The sequence below is a fragment of the Megascapheus bottae genome, chromosome 14 (assembly GCF_031878675.1).
Source record: "Megascapheus bottae isolate mThoBot1 chromosome 14, mThoBot2.hap1, whole genome shotgun sequence".
Classification (NCBI taxonomy): domain Eukaryota; kingdom Metazoa; phylum Chordata; class Mammalia; order Rodentia; family Geomyidae; genus Megascapheus; species Megascapheus bottae.
This window is the reverse complement of record NC_143522.1, coordinates 3,379,532-3,405,123: the sequence shown is the minus strand read 5'-3', so window position 1 is coordinate 3,405,123 and position 25,592 is coordinate 3,379,532. Positions and strand designations below refer to the sequence as shown.

Here is a 25,592-nt window from a genome sequence, read left to right as displayed (position 1 = left end):
CTCTCTCTCTCTCTCTCTCTCTCTCTCTCTCTCTCTCTCTCTCTCTCTCTCTCTCTGTGTGTGTGTGTGTGTGTGTGTGTGTGTGTGCATGTGCACTCCTGCTGGTACTGGGCTTGAACGGAGGGCCTAGATGCTATGCACACGTGCACACATGAATCAGTACTGGTGACTGAACTCAGGCCTTATACAGTTGCTTGAAGTCTTTCCAGGCAAGGCTGGAGTTCTGTCACTTGAACCATTCCTCTACTACTAACTTTGTGCTAACTGGAGGTGAGTTTCACATACTTTTCTGCCTTGAGCTGGCTTCAGACTGTGAGCTTTAAATCTCAGCTTCTCCAATAGCTCAGATGACAAGTGTGAGCCGCCTGGTGCCTGGTGCTGTTAGCTCCCTCACACATGCTGTTCCCTTCAGATTCATCTCCAAACTTACATTGTAGTCCTTCTTTTCAAGCAGAGTTTGTGTGTGTGTATGTGCATGTGTGTATACACACACATATATGTATACATAAATATTATTCATAAGACCCTTTTTAAGAGTCCCTGCAATTCCCTGCAATTGCTTGCAGGGTAAACACTAAATTCTTAACTCAGAAAACAAAGTCCTTATCAGCTGCGTCTGAGCTCTGGCCTCCTGACCCCTCACTGGAAAAAATCATCCTGATCCACATGTCAGCACTCTGGCCACGTACTCCCATTGAAACGCCTTTCTTCCTGCACTCAGCTATTAAACGCTGACTCAACCTCACAGAGTAACATCTGCTCTGGGGAACTTTATCTGATCACTTCTGGCAAAATTATTTCAAAAGTTATCTTGCCCCTGACCAGAACTCTTCACAAACATCTTCTAGGATTAGCTAATCCTACATGTAGCTCATATACCTGTATTACAGGACTTTTTAATGGAAGGCCAGTATTGCCTAAATTCATATATTTCTTGGCTCAGACATGCTATCAGATTTAATAAGAATGTTTAATTTTCAAGGTGTTAAGTTTAAATTTCAGCTTCTACTTTAAATGTTGGAAGACTGGAAATAATATGTCCTCTCTCTAATCAACAGTAGAATCCACATTGTTACTTGGGGGAGGAGGCGGTAAGGAGGGTTGACTCAACCTTGTATTTTCTAGGTAAGTACATTACCATTTGACTGCATCCTCAGCCATGTAAGTCTTTAAATGACACATTTGTTTAAATTCATCAGAGAGCTGAGGTCCTAAAGCCATCTACTAATCCAAGAAACCCATTTTCTAGTGGTTAATTGGAAATAAGAGTCTCTTGTTCTTTATTGCCCAGGCTGGCTTTGAACCCTGATACTCAGATCTCAGCCACCTGAGTAGCTAGGATTACAGGCGCAAGCCACCGTGCCCGGCTTGTTGTTGTTTTAATGTGCTGTATGAAGGGAATTCTTTATTCTTTCTTCTTTTTTCCCTCCTTTAGCTTATTCCCTGTTGTCACTATATTTGATTTTGGTACCTTGTGTCTTGTATATACATTTATCTGAATTGAGGGAGGGAACAACAACAAAACAGTGAGACAGGGGACAAAGGGCAAACGGATGCAACAGCAATACTCACAAGATATGTTGGAAATGAACTTTACAACTTGGGGGGTGGTGTTGAGGAGACGGAAAGTGAGAGAAAAATGAGGGAGGGGGTAACAATGTCCCACAAGAAACGTACTCATTACCTTACGTAACTGTAAGCCCTCTGTACATCACCTTGACTACAAAATTAAATTTAAAATAAATAAATCTGCAAGGAAACACACTGGATGCTAAGAGGAAAAAAATATACACTAGAATAGGATAAGTGACACAGGTCTCTAGGCAGTCACCCAGCCCGAGACAAAAGGAGGATATTCTTAAAAGAGGATTACAAAGGCACAATAATAATGCGCATCAGATCATATAAAATAATACTTGTTTTGTAGTTTTTAAAGGTCAAGTGTTGGCAAGCATAAGATTGAGAACCCATGCCACACATTCAAGGGCAATAAAAGTCAAACCCATTTAGAAACTTCCCCTTCCCCAGAATTCACAGGGTGCTCATAGAAGATCACAGATAGCAGGGGAAGAGAAAACTGATCTCATAGCTCAGATACGAGGAAGGAGGAGAAGTTGCAATGGGAAAAGTAAACAATAAATAGGTAAATAATTTTTAAAAGTACCCCCTAGATTCTTCTCTCCTAATTCCACTGTGTGTAAAACTCTTTAAGCTAGTTGGGGAAAGGGCAGCAACTCCCCTTGTTCTTCTGTCACACATAAAGACACACGAAAGTGGGTATGTAGAACAGAATAAAAACTTTCTACTGCTAGGAAGGGCTAGCAGAAGTCCCTGACATGAGATCACTGCAGATTCCTTACCTCTGTAGCACAAAAGAACACTACACCTAAGACTCAGGAGCTCCAACATACCACAAAGTACATTCTTCAACCCAACTCAGTCCACACCAGCCAACCCTGAGTGATGAGTAACAACAGGCTCCTCTAGGAAGAGGGTTAAAGCCTAAAAGAAGAAGCTTTTATAGAGACAGGACAAAGAAGAAATAAAAGCTGAACATAGATCCAATTTTGTCAAACCCTACAGCCAACCGGCCTCTCCTCCCTATTAAAATCGAGCAATAGAAGATTTTTGAAGCATATATTCCACTGAGGTCAACAAGAGCAACCAAACAAAAACAGCTTGACATCTGACTACATGATCAGGTCCCTCAGCCTCCAGACCCAACATTAGACCCAACTGATCTATTTCCAGATAGAGATTTACTTCCCCTCCACATGCTGTGCTATTTTTAGTCAGAAAATATAACACACCCACCAAAAAAAAAAGAAAAGAAAGAAAATCTAACAAGTGAAACACCCTGTCAAGGGACAAACAATTAGGAAATTCACATTCAAATATGACTCAGATGTTAAGAGTCATAGCAGAACCTTTCATTAGAAAGATTAAAACTAAAACTATTTCAAACAGTAGAATTTTAGAAATAGTATCAGAAATGAAGAATGCAGTAGACTTGAAATAACAAAAGCAAATATCAGAAAATCTGAGAAAGAAATGTCAACCCAGACAGTAACACAAAGGAGAAAAAGGGGAGAGATATGAGAAAAAGAAATACAAGTGGTAGAACACTAGCCTTGAGTGAAAAAGCTCAGAGACAGCACCCAGGCCCTAAGTTCAAGCCCCACAGCCAGAAATAAAAAAATATATACATATATATATATAAGAGATATGAAATAAAATGAAACACTTAACAGTAAAACTGAGTAAAACAGAAGAAATCAAAAGCGGTAAGAGAAACATTTGAAGTGATGGTAGTCAGGAAGTTTTTAAAGGCTTTTTTCCCCTAAATCAGGCTCAAGAAGTTTAAAAAGCCAGGCATGGTGGCTCACACCTGTAATCCTAGCTACTCAGGAGGCTGAGATCTGAGGATCAAGGTTCAAAGCCAGCCGGGGCACAAAAGGACCTGAGACTCTTATCTCCAAATAACCTCTAGAAAATGGGAAGTGGGGCTTGGCTCAAGGATAGGGTGGTAGCTGCAGAGCTTAGGGATAGCACCCAGGCAGAGGTCAAGCCCCATGACCCACAGGGAAAAAAAAAATAAGAAGCTTAAAAATCACCAAACTTCAACACACACATGTGTGCACAACACACATACACCATACTGTTGAAAACAAATAATACAGACATAATCTTGAAAGTACACAAAAAGGCATATTATGTGCAGATAATGAGCTGTAAGGAAGTTGTGCTATGGCTCAATGGGTAAGCCCAGCCTTCAAGCCCCATGACCAATGGTGAAAGAAAGAAGCGGGGGCAGGAAGAAGGAAGGAAGGAAGGAAGGAAGGAAGGAAGGAAGGAAGGAAGGAAGGAAGGAAGGAAGGAAGGAAGGAAGGAAGGAAGGAAGGAAGGAAAATGAGCTATGAGATTGTATCAGTTGTTCCATGATAATTTTGCAAACTATAAAACAGTTGGATATGGACCTTAAAGCCCTGAAAGAAAACAACTGTCAACCTGGAAAACTATATCTAGATAAATCTTTTAAAATAAATGAAAGATATTGTCTGACAAATAAAACCTGACATATTTTATAAGATATGTTGAAAGGAAGATAGTCTTAAGTCAAATAAATGAAGGCAAATAAAAACAGCTTAAGAAAAGTAACAAGTATTCTTCCAAAGAAAAGTTGAGATAAGTCATTACTCTGAAGAATAAAAAATATATTATGCCACTCTAATAAAGAAATTGGAGTATTCATATTAATATCAAAATAGAGGATAGGATAAAAATATTACTAGAAATAAAAATGGTCTATTATATAATAACAAGGATCATTTTACCAAGGAGACATATATCTAGTGTATGGCCTTAACAACAGAGCCTCAGAATACATTTCACAAAAACTCAAGTAGAAGAGAGTCAGATTGAGCTGAAGAGCTCAGGGATAGCTGAGTTCAGATCCAGAGTTCAAAACCCATAACAACAACAACAACAAAAAATGTGTGTGTGTGTGTAGTATTCCATTCAGCCAATGGAACACTATTCAATAGTAGTTGCAACAAAGTATAGAAACACAATCACAAAGATTACTCTCAACTACATTATGATAGGTGAAACAAACCAAACTTAGAAGGCTGAAAATGGCATTTTTTGTTTATATGACATTCTAGGGAAAAAAATAATTGAGTCAAAAATATGTTAATATTTTCCAGAGACTAGAGACAGGAAAAAAAAAAGGATTGATAGAAAAAATATAGAGGGGAACTCTTGACAAAATAACTGCTTTGTACCTTCGCTGTGGTAGTAGTTATCAGTCTTGGTCAAAACTTACAGAACAGTATAGAATCATATTTTGTGGTATGTAAATTACATTTTTGAAAAGGAAGTAAAAATCAAGTATCTCTTTACATAAACTCTAAAAGTAGACTTTCTAAATTCTTTTTTTTTTTTTGTCAGTCCTGGGCTTGAGCACTGTCCTTGGACTTTCTCAAGGCTAGAGCTCTACCACTTGAGCCTCTGCACCACTTCCAGTTTTTTTTCTATATGTGGTACCGAGGAATTGAACCCGGGTCTTCATGCATGCTAGGCAAGCACTTTAACCACTAGGCCAAACTCCTGGCCCGGACTTTCTAAATTCTGCCTCTTCCTAAATGTGGATCTTAGGTATGCACTCAAGTGTGTGTGTGCTGGTTTTGGGACCTGAACTGAACAGTGGGTTCTCACTAGCTTTCTCATTCTGCGCTCCACCTCTTGAGCCATAGCGTCTCATGGACTTTTCTGCCTGGGCAGGCTTTTGAAACATGATCCTCAGATCTGAACCTCCTGAACAGCTAGGATACAGGCATGAAACATCAGTACCCAACTGACATCCATTTTTGCCAGTTAAGAACAGCATCCACTCCTTGTGATTATTACTTTCCTTGTTACTGTTCCATCCTATAAGGTTCTTTGCTGTTCTTTCTACCTAACTCTGTGCTCACTGTTAAGGATACAGAAATAAATCTTTTGTACAGTTCGTTCCTGGCTTCCATGTTACAACTTAGCGAACAAAGATCCCATGAATGGACAAATGAACACAAACATTTTAGTGCCATTATACTGTATAATTATAAAAATTAATAAACCTAGCACATTTTAAATAATTTTCACCAGCTTTTTGGGGATTAATTGGAGATAAGGGTTTCACAGATTTTTTTCCTTCCCAGGTTGGCTTCAAACTATACTCCTCAGCTCTTAGCCTCCCAAGTAGCTAGGATTACAGCATGCGCCTGGTGTCTGGCACTTTTGTTTTGTTTTTGATATTAGTAAATTAATATGTTATTTCTTCATATCCAAAGAATGCTAATATTTAACTGAGATAGATCATTTATTCTCTTCTAGGGCTCTACATGTTTATGTTTTTCCTGCCCCTTGTTTTAACAACATGCCTTTACTGAGTTCTTGCATTTTGGCATGTTATTCTTCTTTTATGAATTTATTTAAAATAAAAAATAAAGTGTTAAAAATTAATAAACCCAGAGCTAAGCATCTACTAAGCCAAAACCACACTCATTTCCCATATAGTCTGGCAAGAATTTCTAAAAATAGGGATAAAACTTCAGCTCAAATCTAAGAAGTTCTCTTACCAGCCTAAACTTTTCTAGAATAATTTCTACAGATATTTTTTGAATGACTCAAATATTCAATTATTTATATTTTGTCAGGTTCAGAAAGAATATCAACCTGGATAATTTTCATCAATTCATTCTAGGGTTTCACTGTTACTTTGAATAAAATTATATCAAAAATGATTATAAGAAGAATACAAAAAATGTGTTTCCTTATATACCAAGCCTTCATGCATCTGGATACTTCCCTAAACAGGTCAAGCTGAGAAGAATCACTAAAAACTAGATGGTGAGACAATGAGATGTCACAGAAAAGTCTGCAACCTTCAACAAGAAAGGAATAAATGACTGTGTATCTTATAAATAACCTATCTACCTGAAGGAGCTAGCCATGCCTTCTGAACACACATTCCAATCTTCTTGGTAGAGCATATGGCTCTGTCTCTTACACAGATGTAATACCTTCAGTATAAGTTAGAGTATTAGAAGCCTGAGAAAGTCCTGCAGTAACAATAATAGCTATTTTTACAGAGTTAATTACATTTATATCATATGCATGATGCACTTATTGAAGGCCCAATATGTGCTCAATTCAGAGCGTCTGGAAGCATTAGAGGCAGCTTTTTATTAAATATGTCCTTATCATACTAGACTGGAAGAAAATCAAGCTATTTCTGTTTCAAAGATTTCCTATCTACTGTCATCTCACATCACATGTCAGTGAAACACTGTGAGAAGTGTTCTTGGAGTGTTATCAACTCAAATCCTGCCACAAGCATGGCTTTGTGCACAGGATTTCACACTGAATAATAGAGTAACGTCTAGAGATTCCTAACCTAGAGAGGAGGGAAAAGGGAATGTTTTTCAAAGATATTTTAAATAGGATGGCATGTACAGAAGGAGTTCCACAAACAGAATCAACACATTCATTTTTAGGTATTTCACTTGCACAGAACTATTGTTTGGGAATATCAGTTCCACAAACATAGATCTCCCAAAGTTTATATCATGGCAAGATTTCTATTGATTGTATCTCTTGATCAGAAGCCTGTATGAGGAAACGTGCAAGAGAAAAAGAAGGGGGAAATACGATAACTATGAACAAGTCAAAATAAAATGAGTAGAAATGCTCTCTGGATGAATCTAGAAAATACAATACTGGCTAGCTTACCTTGCCTTTTTCCATTAACTTTTTCTAAGGAGCCAGGAAGGTGGGCATCAAGGCAGTGTGGAAGGTCCCCTCTTGTTTGCTCAAGATGTTGCCCTCCCTCAGGAACTGATGCAAGCACATGTTGGAGGTCTGGATCTCCCAGGGTTTGATGAGGCCCCCCAGATGTTATACAACATGAGTCCTTGGTATGTTGGCTAAGTCTGGAGGGTAGAATTTGGACATCCTCCTGCAAATCACTATCACATAAGAAATGATTCTCCTGGAGAAATAAGGAGTTGGCATGCTCTTGACTCCAGTTGTCTCGTCCTTGTTCGTCATCTTCAAAGTCAGTTTCTTGAGTGTGACTATCAACTATGTCCTGGTCCAGCTTGTCACTCAATGCAGAGTCTTGTTGGCCCAAAGGAACCAGTGAAGTAGATAATATGTCTCCTGTGTGCTGGAGAGCTTCATAAACCCGGGATATCCAGGAAGAGAAGGGCTGGAAGAAGTTCTGGGCATCCTGAGATGCCATGATATCCACCATAGCCCACCACGAAGTCCACAGAGTTTGCTGGGTCAGTCTGGACTTAATACGAACTATGAATAAGCATGATGAGAAACACAACTGGACGTCTCCTACTGTCTGTGAATATTTCACTCTCAACACTCCTCAGCTGAAACAGAGGAAAGAAATACTTACACCCATTCATGTTACCACTTCACAGCCATTATCAGACACCTAAAAGTCAATGTCGAATAGCAACTGGGACAAAGAAACATTACTGTGGAAATCTTTTATTTCTTTCCTGGTGTTTTTTTTATTAGCATATACACATTCATGGTACAAGGGTGTCATTGAAATCTTAAAAAGACAGCTCAATGAAAATGACTGAAGATCTTAATGTAGATTCCATCAATGGCCATTCACCTCCGAAGGCAAGGACACATCTTCGATTAGCGGTAATGGGTTGTCCTCGGGGGGACTGAGAGGATGTCTCTCCCCCACTGACCACATACAACCACGAGAAAAGGAGAAATGACTCCACATTAAAAGCCAGTTGGGCAGGACATTTCAACATACAAGAAAAGTTAGACATTTCATTTACAAGCCCGCAGAATCCAGAGAGCTGACTAATTGGCGTCTCTGTCTGGTGACACAAAGGTTTATCCTTTCAAAGGAAATGTGTGTGGGGAATGTAAAAGCTTTAAATGGATCTTAAAATAGGATTTTTACATTTTTACGCAATCTCCAGAAATGATATCTATTCTTGGAAAATAATCACCGAAAGTAGTGAGGGTGGTGAAAGGATCGTCCAGCATGCGAGAGATAAAGACAGGTCTGTGGTATATCATTATCTTTGTGTATATCTCAGCCTCCTGCAGTTAGCCCTGCATGACCTATATGGCTTCTGAGATACATTTCCTAAAGATCCACAGCCTGAGAAAGCAGCTTCTGGACACTGAGAATACAAAACAAAAAATATCTATATATGCGTTCAGACTTATCTGTGCATATGCATATTAGCATACATGTGTGTAGGTATCTTCTTACAATTACACATTAGGATGAGTGTTATTAATGACTGCAGAATCCAAGCTCAGGGACAGAATAAATGATCCACATATCTTATATAGAAACACCTTCCAACCCACTCGATCTATAGCCATTTCTTAGGGTACAGCCCTCTTGACCTCAGACTACTGCACTTGATATAGCTGCTGCCTTACATTCTTCTAAAACTTTCTTGTTGGTAAATCCATGGATGCATTTATTTATTTAAAAATTATTGATTATGTACCTATTATATGCTAGGCAAAATGCCAGCTATAAGGTAACCCTGGAGCCTCTGTCTCCTTGGAGCCAACTTTTGATTTAAAGGGAAAACTGAGCTCTCTCCATTTCTCCTCAAGCTGAATAATTCATGTGTCTTCTTCAGGCTCTTCCATGTCTTTTCCTATCAATGACATATTTGACACCACTCACAAACTTATGGCTTCTTTTCTTTCCCTTTATGTTTCTACCTTTTGGGAACCTTTCCTAAGGTTTTGGACAGAGAAAGAGGGAGAGAAAGGGGGGAAGGGAGGGAGAGAAGGGGAGGGGGAGAGAGAGGGAAAGAGAGAAAGAGAGGGAGAGGGGGAGGGAGAGGGGGAGGGAGGGAGGGAGAGAGAGAGAGAGCGAGGGAGATATAGAGAGAGAATTCCAGAAATGGGGTTGAAACTTAAGGGTCTTGCATTCTTCTGTGGCTCATTCTCACTCTTTACTCAAGAATACCACTTGAACCAAAGCTCCACTTATGGCTTTTTGCTACTTAATTGGAAATAAGAATCTCACAGACTTTCCTATCAGCTCATAATCTTCAGATCTCAGCCTACTGAGTAAACTAGGATGACAGGTGAATCATTGGCCCCTGGCCTGAGTTTTAAATAATAACTTTGCCAAGTTCTAAACTATACACCCTCATTCCTTAGCTCAATCCTTCTTGTCTTTGCCTGTGGTTATAGGAGCCATGAATCCGCAACTCAGTGGGTCAGAACCACTTGGTCTGATAAACCACGTACACAAGAGCCCAGACTAGCTGAAAGAATAGGGCCTACACCTTTCATTTGTCATTTTCTCCAGGCTGAGCCTCACTAAAGTATGAGAAAAACGAACACAAAGAAATAGTTGCACTCAGAGGCATCATCAAAGCACAAACTTATATCCTCCAAATCTAGTATACTACAGGTATTTAAAACTGGCCTCACAAAATTCTACTGATTTCCAACTTGTCTCTTCGAGGCTCCCCCACCACACACACACTACTGCTTTCCCTTCCTTTCCAAGTTCTGTTAGTTAATTTTTATCTATGGAGATTTTTCTTCCATGACATTTCGTACTGAGATTATGCCTCTCTGCTCTTTAGTATCCCTCAGGTATCACACACCTAGCTCATTTCAATCTGCAATCTTTTCCACACCCAATTCAACTCTTTATGCTTACTATAACCTGTCCCTCTACCACCTATCCTTGCTCTCTCCTCCCCAGGAATGGAGGTTCCATATTGGGAGAGACCATCTGCTTTGCTCTGTGACCTCCCCCCAGAGTCTAGAAGTGAATCGAACACAGCATCGATTCTTAGTAAGATCATTAAATCTTTTTTGTAAAGTATCAAACAGTACCTATCATAAGTTATGTACTCAAAGAATGTGTTAAATTGATGCATAAAAACCTACTGAGAAGGGTTGGAAAGTCATTAAACAGTGCTGTCACACAAACCTCCTGCTTCGTAACATTAGTCTTTCAGCATTTCTTCCTCCCCCATTTTACAACCCACACTTTTTGGTTTATAGTTTTCAAAAAAAAAACATTTTTGCATAAGTTACTATGCTTTGGGACATAATAGATAGAAAAGTTCCTCTCTGGGAAATTGGTAGTTTTATCTTTCACTTCTTTGCTCGATCGTCACTGAGCCTGTCTTTGCCCTGACTGGACAACTGTGGAGAATGAAGCCAGTGATCTTGTGAATGGACCCAGCCTGTAGCAGCGCTGGCTGGCACGTCCTGTGTGCTAACCAGCTTTATACACTGATCATTTCCCAGGTGACAGAGCTCTTTCCTAACTGCTATGTGTTTTGCCAAGATGCTTTCTCTCCTAACCTGCCTGGTAATTACACTTCCTTTTTTTTAAAACAATAAAACTCTGTTGCTTCCTCTATTGATTCTTCATCTACCATCACAGGTGTGGCCTCAGAGTCCTTTGAAAATGGCTTTATGATAGAAAGTTATACTTGATGTGCTAAATATTTATCAACGCTCCTCTGTCAATACACTTGGGAGTTCAGAAGTGCTGGAGCTATTTTTGTACTTTATAGCTCCAAAAGCTACACGGGGCAGGGACTCTTGATATCCGTGATTGATGGAAGGATGGATGGGTAGACAAACTTTAAAGCTAAATAACCCTGAGTCCTATCTTTATTTCATTTGTAAAGGAGAGATCACTTACTAGATGAGCTCTTAACAACTCCTTCTGCTCTAAAATTCAAATATTTACCAGATGGGCCAAAGAGATTTGCAGTATTGAGACTGGATATGTTCAGATCAAAGCCACTTTCCCAGAAACTAGGTACATAATTGTGTCAACCACCATTTTAAGATGATCCCAAAGCAATCAATGGAGCCAAATCTTGTTCTCTCTACAAAAAAGTGTCCAGTTGTTATAGTCCAAAAAATATATAAAGGACAACACCTTCAGCCTGACCCTGGAGCTCTGTGGAGTTGTCATGGAAGGGGCCATTCCCATCATACTAAGTCAGCCTAAAGCCAAAACGGCTCAGCAGTGGTAGAGTAACCACGGACATCAATGTGTGCTTAGGGAAACTTCATCTTGATCAGGCCAGCATACCACGGGTAACACCGATATTTACCTAGTGTCCTACTCCTTTGGGGACTAATATCTAATGAGAAGACAACATATGCATTATTTCACATACATGAGACAAGAAAATTGGGAATGAAAACAAAAACTATCCTGGTCCATAATTAGAAGGAAATACATTAAAGGCCTTATTATAACTGAAGTGACTCATTACTGAATTTTAAATGATACTTCACTAAAAAAACAACAGATAGCATTTGTGGGCGTGTGTGTGTGTGTGTGTGTGTGTGTGTGTGTGTGTGTGTATTGTACATAAGCTCCTATAACAAAGGTTTACAACCTCTATAAGTACACAGAATACACCAGAATCTAAGAAAAGATTAGTAACTATTGAAAAAGATGAAAGAAGCTATGGTATCACCTGCTGGTAATTCCAGCATCTGGGGAGCTAAAACAGAATGATGACTAGTTGAAGGCCAAACCTGACAAGACCCTTTTTCTTTTTTGTTTTTTTTTTGTTTTAAGACTCTTTTTCAAAGAAATAAAAATAATAATTTAAAAAGCCATTGGTGTATTCTTGAGTACATCTTTAAAAAAAAAATCAATAGTGCTAGAATTTGAACTCAGGACCTCTTGCTTACTTAGGCAGGCATTCTATTGTTGAAGCAAATCTCTAGTCTGTTTTTATGGTGGTTATCTTTTATTTAGGGTCTCATTTCCTACCCCAGCATTCACTTGAATTACAATCGAGCCTGTAATTGTAACTATGGTGACAACTGTTCCCTACAATGCCCAGTTTCTTTCCATTGAGCTGGAGACTCGGAGTTTTCTATGTGTACTGGCCTGAAAGTATATTCCTTCCCAGTCATGTGTTACCAGACATGATTATATATACATGAATTATATTTTTAAAATCTTATTTTAATTCTACTTTAATTGCAAGTTCTTAGTAGAATTAAGAAAATTTTATGCATAAGAAATGACTAATCAGGGTTGGGGATTTAGCTCAGCAGAAGAGCCCTTGCCTGGCAAGTATAAGGCTTTGAGTTCAGTCCTTGGCTCTGGGAGGGAAAAAAAGCTATAAAAGAAATGACTAATCAGAAAACAGTAGAGTTGTTTCTGGAGAGCCATTTGCTTCCATGTATAATTTGGTGATCCTCATCAAAGGTAAGTGCACAGAGAAAAGGCATCTCATACTTAGAACAATGACGTTCATTAGACTGTACAGGCTATCAGCTAAGTCATCTGATCACATCTGATGACAGCTTCTCCCAGAGAGGGGGAAGTGCTATTGACCTAAGAGGAAATACAAGTTTCTAGAAGTTATTGGGGGTGGGAGGACAAAACAAAAACAGCTCCAGGAAATTGCACTGTGGTGCAAATGGAAGAGTGCTAGCCTTGAACTAAAGAGTTCAGGAATAGCACCCAGGCCCAGAGTTCAAGCCCCATGACCGCCCCTCTCTCCCCCGCAAAACAAAATAACTCCATTGTTTAGGTAGAAGTTACAGTTGAAGCTTTGCACACATGCCTGTGTGTTTTATGAAGGATCTTAAGCTCCTGGAGAGTCCAATACATTCTCAGAGACAAGAAAATATCCCCAACATTACACTTCCCTGGTAACCAAATCCTAAATCAAATCTTATAAAACTTCATCTAATGAAGTATGTCAGTGTCCCCCAGTTTTTCTAAGAAGATGAAGAAATCACCTTGAGATGGCTTTTCTTGCTCTTCATTATAATCTGTAGGATGGACAGTTGTAAATAAAACTGGAGACAGCTCATAGCTGTCAGTTCACTGGCATGGTAGTTATTTATTATTGACTCACTAAATTAGTGGCTGAAACTAATTAAGTTAATCATTATTATGCTTTGGGAGAAAGTCCTTTTGATTACCTACTATGAATAAAATACCTTAGGAAGAAAAATAATACGTACAGTAAAACTAGAGAATTATAAAACAGGTTGCAGCCAGGCACCAGTGGCTCAGGCCTGGAATCCTATCGACACAGGAGGCTGAGATTTGAGGATCATGGTTCAACGCCAGACTGGGCATAAAAGTCTGTGAGACTTTTATCTCCAGTTAACCATCAGAAAACCAGAAGTGGCACTGTGACTCAAGTGGTAGAGCACTAGCCTTGAGCTGAAGAGCTCAGGGACTCTGCCCAGGCTCAGAGGTCAAGAGCTGCAATTGACAAAAATAAATCAGGCTGCAACTTACCTTCAACACAATTCCAAAGAGTCTATAGGTGTCTTCTGCTAAGAGCAAATTTGTTATGTAGGTAAAATATGTGCCACTGAGATGAAATGTCTTCTGTAGCATTTGTGCCAAATGTGTTCCACATGTTGACATCTTAATAAATATAAAAATGAACTACTGAGGGCTCCTTACGACAACAGTATGGCCACACTGTCACTGTTGGGCCTATCAAATCCCAAAGACCTTTCTCACTGAGCTTATGGGCTTGTCAGGGGTAGAGGTGGGCAGTGAATATAGAATAAAATTACAAGATGCTCTGTAGTCAAAATAGACATTGATGGGTAGGCCCTGAGCAAACAGAAGGCAGTGTGAGGCTAATCACAAGCTAATCTGAATCTTCCCTTTCAGTTGCTCCACAGCCTGGACAAATCTTGTTAGCAGGGTCCATGGATGTTCTCATAACCTGAGGATCACAGTCCTATCTTGTAGCTCATTAGACAATGCTCTGTTCTGTACTAGAACAGAGCCCAATATATAACAGGCACTTAGCATTAACTACTAAATTAAAATTTGTACATTTCTAAAAGCAAAACTGTATGAAGCTTTTAAAATTTTTTATTTTATTATCAGAGTGATGTACAGAGGGGTTACAGTTACATTCATGAGATAGTGGGTACATTATTTCTTGAACATAATTACCCCTTCCCATGTTTTTCCCACTTTTATAATATTATCTTTTTTTTTTTGCCAGTCCTAGGCTTACGCTCAGGGCCTGAGCACTGTCCTTGGATTTTTCTCAAGTCTAGAGCTCTACCACTTGAGCCTCAGCACCACGTCTGGCTTTTTCTAAGTATGTGGTACCAAGGAATCGAACCCGGGTCTTCGTGCATGCTAAGCAAGCACTCTACCACTAGGCCAAACTCCCGGCCCTATAATATTATCTTTGATGCATTGCTACCTCAGAAAAATTCTATTATCTGTATATTTAACCCTTGCCAGACACATTATTGTATAGTATATAGTGTTTTTTGATCACTAATATAAATAAAATTTTTATGCAAGATAACAGCTGTCTGAAAGGGTAAGTAACATGGCCTGAGTTCTGCATCGGTAATAAAAAGCAGACCAGTATTCCAATCTTCACAAAATGTCAAGAAGACAATGAAGTCACTAGAAATTTAATGGGTAGAATTATTTTCCTAAGAAGTATGTTTCAGACAGACAACTACCTAGTTCACTCACAATCAAATTGTGCTGTTGTTTATTTGCTTTCTAGTACGGACAGAGTGAACTCAGGGACTTACTAAGTAATTGCCATGCTTCCAGCCCATTTTGCTTTTAGTTTGTTTTTCAGATAGGGTCATCTATTTTGGCCCATAATGGCTTGGGACTGTGAGCCTCCTGTCACCACCTTCAGAGAGTGGGTAATACAGAGATAAGCCACCATGTTCTTCATACACAAATGAAAATATTTTTGGGGTGATGGTGGTAGTGACATTAGGATTTAAACTCTGGGCCTCATGCTTAGTAGGCAAGTACGCAACCACTTGAGTCATGCTTCCTGCCCATTTTGCTTTCATTCTATTTGAAGTAGAGTCTCATTCTACTCCTAGGATGACCAGATATCCTCCTTCTCATTCTTCTTCCTCGTTCTGGAGATGCTCTCAGCCATCCTTTCCCTTGAGGTGGAAGAGCAACCTGGCCATTTAGACTCTGCCCTAAGGCATGGTTTTATATTTTTGAGTATGATGAGCTCAAACAAACTAGACTCGGTTCGACAAAAGTTTTAAAGTATTTAAACTGTATTTCAGTAAAGTAATAGTATCTTTCAAATATTCTTCTATTTCAGAAGCCCATTGAATAATTTTGAATATTTATTGTAGCCAATGAGATGTAAATAATGTTTCCTGTGTTCCAATACTCATAAGGGGTCCTCTGTAGTTCCAGAGTTAGTGGGTTAGTAACACAGCTTTAATAACATTTTTTTCCCCACCATGGGGCTTCAATTCAAGGCCTGGGCTCTGTCCCCATTTTAAATCCTCACTCCACTTCCAGTTATCTAGTGGTTTATGAAAACAGAGTCTCCGGGCTTTTCCTGCTGGGGCTGACTTCAAACCATGATCCTCAGATCTCAGCTATCTCCTGAATAGTTAGCATTACAGGTGTGAGCCAGCAGTACCCAGCTTAATAACACCATTTTGTTGTGAGACTGTTGCTACTCCTGAGAAGAAACCCATTTTCTACTTCACATCTAATACAATTTTACAGGGAACTAAAGAATTAATTCTACTTAATTAACATTTGCCTTTAAGGAAGTGAAATGCTGCTAATGTAAATCCCTATGGATTCTCTACAACCAGGTAGCTATGTCCCCAGGCCCTCAGCACACATGTCAACTCATCTCCAATAAGCAGATGCTGAAGTCTCAAATATCCACCATAGGACAAAGCAGCATAGTGAAGAGCTATTATACTGAAATTAGGAAGAGAAAATGCCAGCACACTTAGCAAGATTTACTCACAGTTCAGAGGATACACCAGACTGTTCATCCCAAGAGAAAGAAACATTTGTTATCACTTGAAAATGTAGTAGGCTTAAATAATAAAAGGGGTGGGGGAGGATTATGGGACTAATGTAATTACAACCCTCTTGAGATAAAACTGAGCAATTCTTGTTGTTCAGTACTTTGCAATATTTTCATTGTCAGCATTCAGTATTTCTTTAAAGTGTTTTTTTAATTAATTAGAGAAATAATACCAGCCTTATAAAAATGTGGTACAAGAGGGAGACGCTCACGGGCTAGGAGTTTGGCCTAGTGGTGGAGTGCTTGCCTAGCATGCACAAAGATCCGGGTTCGATTCCTTGGTACCACACATATAGAAAAAAGCTGAAAGTAGTGCTGAAGCTTAAGTGGTAGAACTCTAGCCTTGAGAAAGTCCAAGGACAGTGCTCAGGCCCTGAGCCCAAGCCCAGGACTGGCCAAAAAAAAAAAAAAAAATGCTGTCCTAGGGGCCGAGAGTGTGGCCTAGAGGTAGAGTGCTTGCTTTGCATGCATGAAGCCCTGTGGTCAATTCCTTAGTACCACATAAACAGAAAAAAACAGAAGTGGTGCTGTGGCTTAAGCAGCAGAGAACTAGTCTTAAGAGGAAAAAAAAATGCTGTCCCATTGTTCTTAGAGTCAAGTTCAAACCCTTAACAGGATTTAGAAGGCAAGGTTTCATCCTGTCTTGTCTCTGTTTTTTATGGAGGTTTGATCCTTGTCTGTTCTTTCATGTCCTTTCAGTGTTTTACATCCTGGGCCAGCTTTCTCTCCCTCCCTACCCCCACCCTGCCCTCCCACGAGCAAACCTGTACCACCACAACATCTATGTATCTCCTTTCTGGTCTTAGTTTACACTGCACTTTCTAGAGTGCTTTGTCAGACAACACACACACACACACACACTAATCTGGATTGAATTATGCTACCAGCATAGCAATTGACTATCATACAAAAAGCAATAAATATCTGTAAATATCAAATACATATACCTATATATAAACTCACTTGTATTTTATTAAATGCTACTCTCATTTAACCTTTTTGACATTTTACATACTTCTATAAACTTTTATGTTTACCTTCTATAATATTTTTTTTTGCCAGTCCTGGGCTTGAGCTCAGGGCCTGAGCACTGTCCTTGGACTTTCTCAAGGCTAGAGCTCTACCATTTGAGCCTCAGCACTACTTCCAGCTTTATTCTACCTATGTGGTACCTAGGAATCAAAATTTGTGCATGCTAGGCAAGCACTCTATCGCTAGACCAAACTCCCGGCCGCTATAATGATAATATTTTAAAAACCAATTCAAACCTATATAAGAGTCAGGCCGTGGTGGCTCACATCTATAATCCTAGCTACTCAAGAGGCTGAGATCTGAGGATCTCAGTTTGAAGCCAGCCCAGGCAGAAAAATCTGTGTGAGAAATTCTCTTCTTTTTTTTCTTTCTTGTTTTTGTTTGTTTGTGTTTGTCATGGGGCTTAGACTCTGGGCCTGTGCACTGTCCCTGAGCTATTCAGCTCAAGGCTACTGCTCTACCCTTAGAGAGACAGCTTCACCTCAGTTTTTTTCTAGTGGTTGAGTGGAGATAAGAGTCTCATGTCTTTAGTGCCCAGGGTTGGCTTTGAAACACAATCCTCAGATCTCAGCCTCCTGAGTAGCTAGGATTATAGGCCTGAGCCACCTGTTGGCTAGTGAGATTCTTATCTCCAATAAACTACTCAGAAAAAGCCAGAAGTAGCACTATGGCTCAAGTGGCAAAGCACTAGCCTTGAGCACAGAGGCTTTGGGAAAGTGCCCAGACCCAGGACTGGGAAAAAAACATATAAGTACCAATTCTTATAATAACATGTGACTTTTTATATCTCAAGGACAAATTCCTAGTATTCTCCATCAGAATGAGAATACACTAGTATTGAGAATAATAGCTTTCATATTTAAAACCTTTTTGGACAGGAACTAAGCTAAGTCTTCCTTGTATATTTTCTATTACATGTAATATATAGATTTCATATCTTCCTTGGAGTCTCAACAATGTTCATATTCCCCATTGCCACTGATATAAGGAAGTATAATTCTTGAGTAATAAGAAATAATAACATTCCAGAAAATATTTCAGGTAATTACTTATTCTTATTCCAAGGGACTACTTATTCTTTTTCTTATTTCCATTAAAAGTTAAAAGAGGTTCTGGACTTTACAAGAAGGGAGAGGAGATACACCAGGTCTCCTTAGCACAGGTCAAAACTTTCTTAATAAAGACTCAGAAACACAAAAATTAAACAAAGTTTAGACAAATGGGACTTAGTTAAACTGCAGAGCTTCTGTATTGCAAAGGACATAGCTAGCAAGTTAAATAGAAAGCCCACAAAGTGGGAGAAGATCTTCACTAACCATATAACAAAGGCCTCATATCTAAAATATATCTGCAGCTAAAAAAAATGAATCTCTCCAAAACAAATCTTCAAAGAAACAACCATCCCATTAAAACATGGGCCAAAGACTTAAAGAGAGTCTTCTCTGAAGAAGAAATAAGAATGGCCTATAGACACATGAAGAAATACTCGACATCTCTGGCCATGAAAGAAATGAAAATCAAAACAACTTTAGATTCCACCTTACTCCAGTTAGAATGGCCAGGATCAAGAAATCTAAGAACAACAGATGCTGGAGGGGATGTGGCCAGGAGGGATCACTACTACACTGTTGGTGGGAGTGCAAACTCTTCAACCACTATGGAAAGCAGTATGGCAGTTCCTCAAAAGACTAAACATAGAGCTCCCTAGGACCCAGCAATTCCACTCCTTGGTATTTATTCAAACATCCAGAAACAAGGACATACTAAATACACTAGCACAATGATATTCATTGCAGCACTATTTACCATAGCAGAGATATGGAAATGCCCCTCAGTAGATATTGAATCAAAAAGATGTGGTACTTAAACACAATGGATTTCTATGCAGCCATCAGGAAGAATGGCATTGCACCATTTGTAAAGAGATAGAAAGACTTGGAAAAAATCATATTAAGTGAAGTAAGCCAAGCCCAAAGGAACATAGGCTCAATGGTTTCCCTCATTTGTAATAATTAGTACACATCTAGGACTCTCCTAGCAGAAGATAGCTCAAAACATAGGTACATAAGGTCATATGTAAACAAAAGGGTCTCTAGGGTATGGAAACAAGAGCTTTGTATTGTGTGATTGTTGTTCTTAATGTACTATGGTATTTCTCTTCTCTTTTTTTGCCCTTTGGTTAATCTCATATTGTTACTGTATCCAATTTTATTACCTTGTATATGGTATATACGATTATTTATTTGAAATAGAAAAGGGAAGGGGTAAGGGGAGGGAAATTGGGACAAAAACACGAGAAGAGGTATCAATGTGTGAGAAACAATGCACCTACTATCTGGCGAATGCAACTGTAACCTCTTTATACATTATTCCGGCAATAAAAATAAAATAAAGATAAATAAATGATATAGAATAACAAAAAGATGTTTGGGGATGTAGTTCAATAGTACAACCCATACCTAGCATGTGCAAGACCCTAGGCTCCATCCCCAGCTCTCTTTTAACTAATCACAATAAAAACACAATGAAGTTAGGTCAGAAGGTAGAATAACACTAAAATCAGAGGCATCCTAGGCCAGATCCACATGCCCAAGTGGCAGTGACCTTAGGAAAGATTATTCGTTCCCTGGGCTTCCACTTCCTTTCCTTTTGTTTTTAGGTTCCTGGTCATTTTGTGGACTCAAGCATCATACCTGATGTCTCCACTCATTCATTAATGCTCCAGCAACTTCACCATATCGCCAACTACTCCACTTCCTTCTAAAACAACACTTGGTATGCTGTCAATGTTCTGTGAAGATAAATCCCAGTCAGTTTCTTGAGGAAATTCACTTAGCCAACCTCCTTTGGGTTTGTCTGTACTTATTGTCGGTATTCAACGCAGAAAATTCATTCTTTTCAAACAACATCTATAACACAAACATTGACTTCCCATAGCTTCTGGCATCTATTCATCAGATCAAGCATATGGAAGTCACCCAGAAATAGTTATGAAATCAATTTGAAAGGAACTTAGTTTGGCCTCTATAAACTAGGTTTGCTCCATCAGGAGGCTAACCTTGAAAATCTACGAATAGCTTTTATGTATATTAAAACTCTTGTCAAAATGTAAAATAAATGAGCTGTTTCCTGGAGGTGATGATACTATGTTTCTCAGAGTCTCAAAATATCATTACTCTTGTTTTTATATATTGGAATTCATGTTGATACGATTCATTATATATGAGTCCTGTGCACTTAGCAATTGGGCTCTTGACATCCCCTGTTAAAAGAATATCATAGACATATTCTAGTTCTTACAAATGAGGGAAACCATGAAACCTACTATTCTTTGGGCCTGGCTTAATGTGCTTACTATAATTTTTCTAGGTATTTCCATTTCCTTATGAATGGGGCAATATCATTCTTTCTGATGGAAGCATAGAACTCCATTGAATATCTATGCCACATCTTCTTGGTCCATTCGTCTACTGAGGAGTATCTGGGTTGGTCCCATACCTTAGCTATGATGAATGCTGCAATGAACATGGTTTTGCTGGTAGTTTTAGTTTGGCTTTGTTTGTAGTCTTTTGGATAAATGCCCAGGAGTGGGATTGCTGGATCATAGGGGAACTCTATGTTTAGCTTTCTGAGGAACCTCTATTGCTTTCCAGAGTGGTTTGACAAGTTTGTACCCCCTCCAACAGTGTAATAGTGTTTCCCTTTGGCCACATTCCCACCAACATCTGTTTTTATTAGATTTCTTGATAATGGCCATTCTAACTGGGGCAAAGTAGAATCTCAAGGTTGGTTTGAGTTGCATTTATTTTATGGCCAGAGATGTTGAACATTTCTTCATGTATCTCTTAGTAATTAATTTTTCCTCTTTAGAGAAGTCTCTCTTTAAGTCTCTAAGATATGAAAACAAGAAGTTCAGTTTTTCTTGTCTTACTTTTCTGTACTTTGTGTCCTGTATATGCAATTATTCAATTTGTGGAAGGGAAAGGGAAGCACAGAAACAGCAGAACAAAGGATAAACTAATATGACATTGATATTCACTTACAACTTTGGGAGTAGGGGAATAGGGAGGCATAAATGTGAGAAAATGAAGGATGTGCTAACAGTGCTTAAAAACAAATATAGAAAGGATCTCCAGGATATAGAAACAAAAGCCATATAATGAGTGATTATTGTCCTTAATGTACTATGTTATGTCTCATATCTTTCGGTGTCCCTTGGTTACTCATATTATTACAGTATTTTACCTTGTTATCAGATATATTGTATATATGTTTATTTGGTTATTTGAAATAGGATAGGGAAGGGGGGAAATCAAGATGAGGGGCGGGGTTGTGGAGAGGGAAATTGGGACCAGGACCTGAAGAAAGGGTACCAATGTTTGTGAAGTAATGTACCTTCTATCTGGTGAATATAATATAACCCTTCTATTAATTACAATGAATATATATGAAAAAACAAATATACTCATACCTTACTTATGTAACTATAACCCCATGCTCATCACCTTTATAATAAAAATTTTAAACAGAAAGAGAACCTGATCCAAATGACAAAAAGAAGAAAGGAAAGGTGGGGCCAAGGGGAGAGGGAAGACAAGTAACATGAGGGAGAAGAAGAGAATATAGTCAATAATTAACTGTATATACGAAAAATTTAAGAAAATTAAGGGAAAAGTTGGGTGGAAGTGGGTGTGAGAATGTTGAGGGGATAACACTGATGGAGATGCATTGTATTCATAACCTGCTTTGTTATATGCCACATCCTTTGTCAGCTATTTAAAGACAATTCTTAAGGAATAAAAATTTTTTATTCTAAATGTATATATACATATATGTGTGTATGTGTATATGTGTGTGTGTGTGTGTGTGTGTATACATATGAATGTGTGTGTGTTCCTATAGCCCCTTTCCATGGCTATAAATAGAATAGATTTCCAAACTTGGTCTGTGTCTGAAGATAGCCCTTGACCACCAACAATTACCTAACAGGATTTAATCTGCTTCTCACCAAGTTTGTCATGAGGGAAATGGGAATGTTTCATTTAGTAAAGTCACATATAAACAGAAAACCTTTCCATCACTAATTACTATTCAGTTGAACACCAACTGAATATTTCTGCCACATCCTAGGACACACTCCCGTGTCTTTCTTTCCACTGGCCCCCTCCTGTCTATGAATGAACACATCAATACTCTTAAATTGGAACTCTCAATTTAAATAAAGGATAACAACTGTTTTTCCCCTTATGTTTCCCTTCTATTTGTTTATGCCAGCTTCAAATGAAGCAGGTAGTAAAATTGTTCATTACTAAAATGACTATTGCTACACACTTTATCTTCTTCATTAGCAGTTATCAACACGAGGTCTCCTGGGGCCCTTGATGCTGGGCTCTTAGAATAGTAATGCTAATAACATGACGATCTCAATGCTTCTGTGTCTGGCAAACGCTCATAATCAGATCCCCCTGAGAGCCCATCAAAAACAGCCTTAATGCGCTCTTTGTGGTTTCAAACCTAAGTAGGTTAGGTGGGTGGTACATGATGTCTCTCAGTCTGCTTAGACAAGGTGGCCCCTGTAAAAGAACATTGGAAAACATTGCTTTTTCATTTCCCTTTCCACTGGCAGAGGGTCTCACATGAGAACTGGGAAGCCCTATTTTCTAAGCAGTAGAGCCAAATTTTCTTAACTAATTCCACCTATGTGTGACTTATTTCATAGTATTTTATTTCATTATACAGATAGTATCTATTCAATCAAACCAAAATGCTAGCTAATATTTCTATTTTAAGCCAACAATGGCTCCTGTCTTTCCTTTTCAACCCTTCCACTACAAGAAAAAGAATCTGGCTTGTTGAGGAGTGGCTAATCTTTTTTTTTTCAATTTTTTATTGTAAAGTATAGAGGGTTTGCAGTTATATTCGCCAAGTAGTAGGTGCATTACTTCTCACACATTGATAACCCTTCTCATGTTTTTGTCCCCATTTCACTCTCCTACCCCCTCCCCTGATCTTGTTTTCCCGCCTTCCCTTTCCTATTTCAAATAAACATATATACAATATGCCAGGTAACAAAGTCAGATACTCTAACAATATGAGATTAACCAAAGGGCAACAAAAGAGAAGAGAAATAACATAGTACATTAAGAACAACAATCATACGACACAAAGCTCTTGTTTCCATATCCTGGAGATCCTTTCATTTAGCTTCATCATATATGGCCTATGTATCTAGGTTTTGAGCTACTGTAATCCTCTGCTAGGAGAGTCCTAGGTATATACTAATTATTACAAATGAGGGAAACTAATTATTACAAATGAGCCTATGTTCCTTTGGGTCTGGCTTACTTCACTTAATATGGTTTTATTCAAGTCTTTCCATTTCCTTACAAATGGGGCTATGTCATTCTTTCGATGGCAGCACAGAATTCCATTGTATATAAATAGAGTGGCTAATAGTTCTGCAGTATTCTGCCAATAAAGTTCAGTTGATATTCAACTGAGATTTATCATCATCACCCATAATAAGGATATTCTACCAGCAAACTATTAATAGGCTTCACAAACAGAATTCTAATACTGGAGGCATGGCTCAAGTGGTAGAATGCTCACTTAACAAGTGTGAGGGGGTCCTGAGTTCAATCCCCCATACCACAAGTAAATGAAAAAGTCAAATAAACAGAATTCTAGAGTAAATATGAATCCCACCACACAACAACCAGTGGGAAGGAAAATTCTTAAAGTAGCATGATAATGACATTTCATGTTGACCTCCCCTTCTAAACATGATTGTACATCCAAATGTTTCGTTTAGTTTCAGATTATGTGGAGAATATTTTAAACAGACTTCTTACTCTAACATGTTTCTAAAACTAAAGCCAGTTACAAAAGGACCATGCTAGCTTTCTAACATAGCACAATGACTTTATCAAATACAATGATACCTGATAAACTGGCATTACTTATTTCAGGACAGAAGGGGTTGGGAAAAGCACAAAACAACTTTAAACAAGCGCTTTACTCAAAAGAGTCTATGCATTACATTGAGATCCTCACCAGGCTTACTATATTATAATGATATGATTTGGATTTTGCTTCATGATGGCTCAAAACAACATTAAAATAGTTAATACTCTAAATGTCGGTTTTTCTCCATCACCCTCACATCAAATGGTCTCCATTTGCTTGGAGTGACAACCTCAAATTATCAATCTACTTGATACTTACTGAAAAAAAAGCAAAACAAAAAAATTAGGTAAGCAAGTTTTTAGCAGATAATCATATCCTGTGAAACTTATAATAATTATTCCTACATAGTAAGAATTTCTTAGAGCAGAGAAATTATTTTTAAAAAAAGAATCAATGTTTTTGCAATTCCTTAACTCAACAATTCAAATGATACCTGTCATCTTGTTATTAACCCTCAATAATAAAGCCTAGACTAATAGCCTTCTGTCATTATAAGTGCCTTTTTAAAAAGTTATCTTAGGGGCTGAGAGTGTGGCCTAGTGGTAGAGTGCTTGCCTAGCATGCACAAAGACCCAGGTTTGATTCCTAGACCACATACACACACACAAAAAAGGCCAGAAGTGGTACTGTGGCTCAAGTGGTAGAGCACTGGCTTTGAGGAATGCCCAAGGACCGTGCTCAGGCCCTGAGTCCAAACCCCAGGACTGGCAAAAAAAAAAAAAAGTTATCTTTAAATATCAATACCAAGCTTCAAACTCTATTACAAAGCCATAGCAATAAAAAAACAGCTTGGTATTGGCACAGAATAAGCCTGAAGACCAATGGAATAGAAGACTTGGAAATTAACTCACAGACCTATAGCCACCTCATCTTTGATAATGAAGCCAAAAACACAGGATGGAAGAAAGAGCCTCTTCAACAAATAGTGGTGGCAGAATTTGCTATGCACATGCACAAACTGAAGTTAGATCCTTATATATCACCCTGCAACAGAATCAGTTCCAAATGGATCAAAGACCTCAATGTAAGACGTGATAGCATGAAAATATTACAGGAAGGGATAGTAGAAACACAAGGCTTTTTGGCACAGGTCAAAACTTCCTAAGTAAACATCAGAATCACAACATCAATGAAAAACTGGATAAATGGGATTGCATAAGACTGAAGAGCTGCATGGCAAGGGACATAGATAGTAAGATAAATAGAAAG

General features: G+C 38.6%; 1 protein-coding gene across 2 annotated transcripts in view; it reads right to left on the bottom strand.

Annotated features, from left to right (window-relative positions):
• Syt16 (synaptotagmin 16) overlaps positions 1 to 25,592 on the bottom strand; it is a 204,189-nt gene that overhangs the window by 67,352 nt on the left and 111,245 nt on the right. The window contains exon 1 of one of the 2 annotated variants that reach the window (XM_090344241.1): positions 7,273 to 7,881. The exons of the other annotated variant lie outside the window; for it this stretch is intronic. Coding sequence (XP_090200367.1) covers positions 7,273 to 7,795 — 523 coding nt within the window. The 5' untranslated portion in view covers positions 7,796 to 7,881. Of the gene's footprint in view, positions 1 to 7,272; positions 7,882 to 25,592 lie in introns of those variants that run through there. 2 annotated transcript variants of the gene reach the window in all.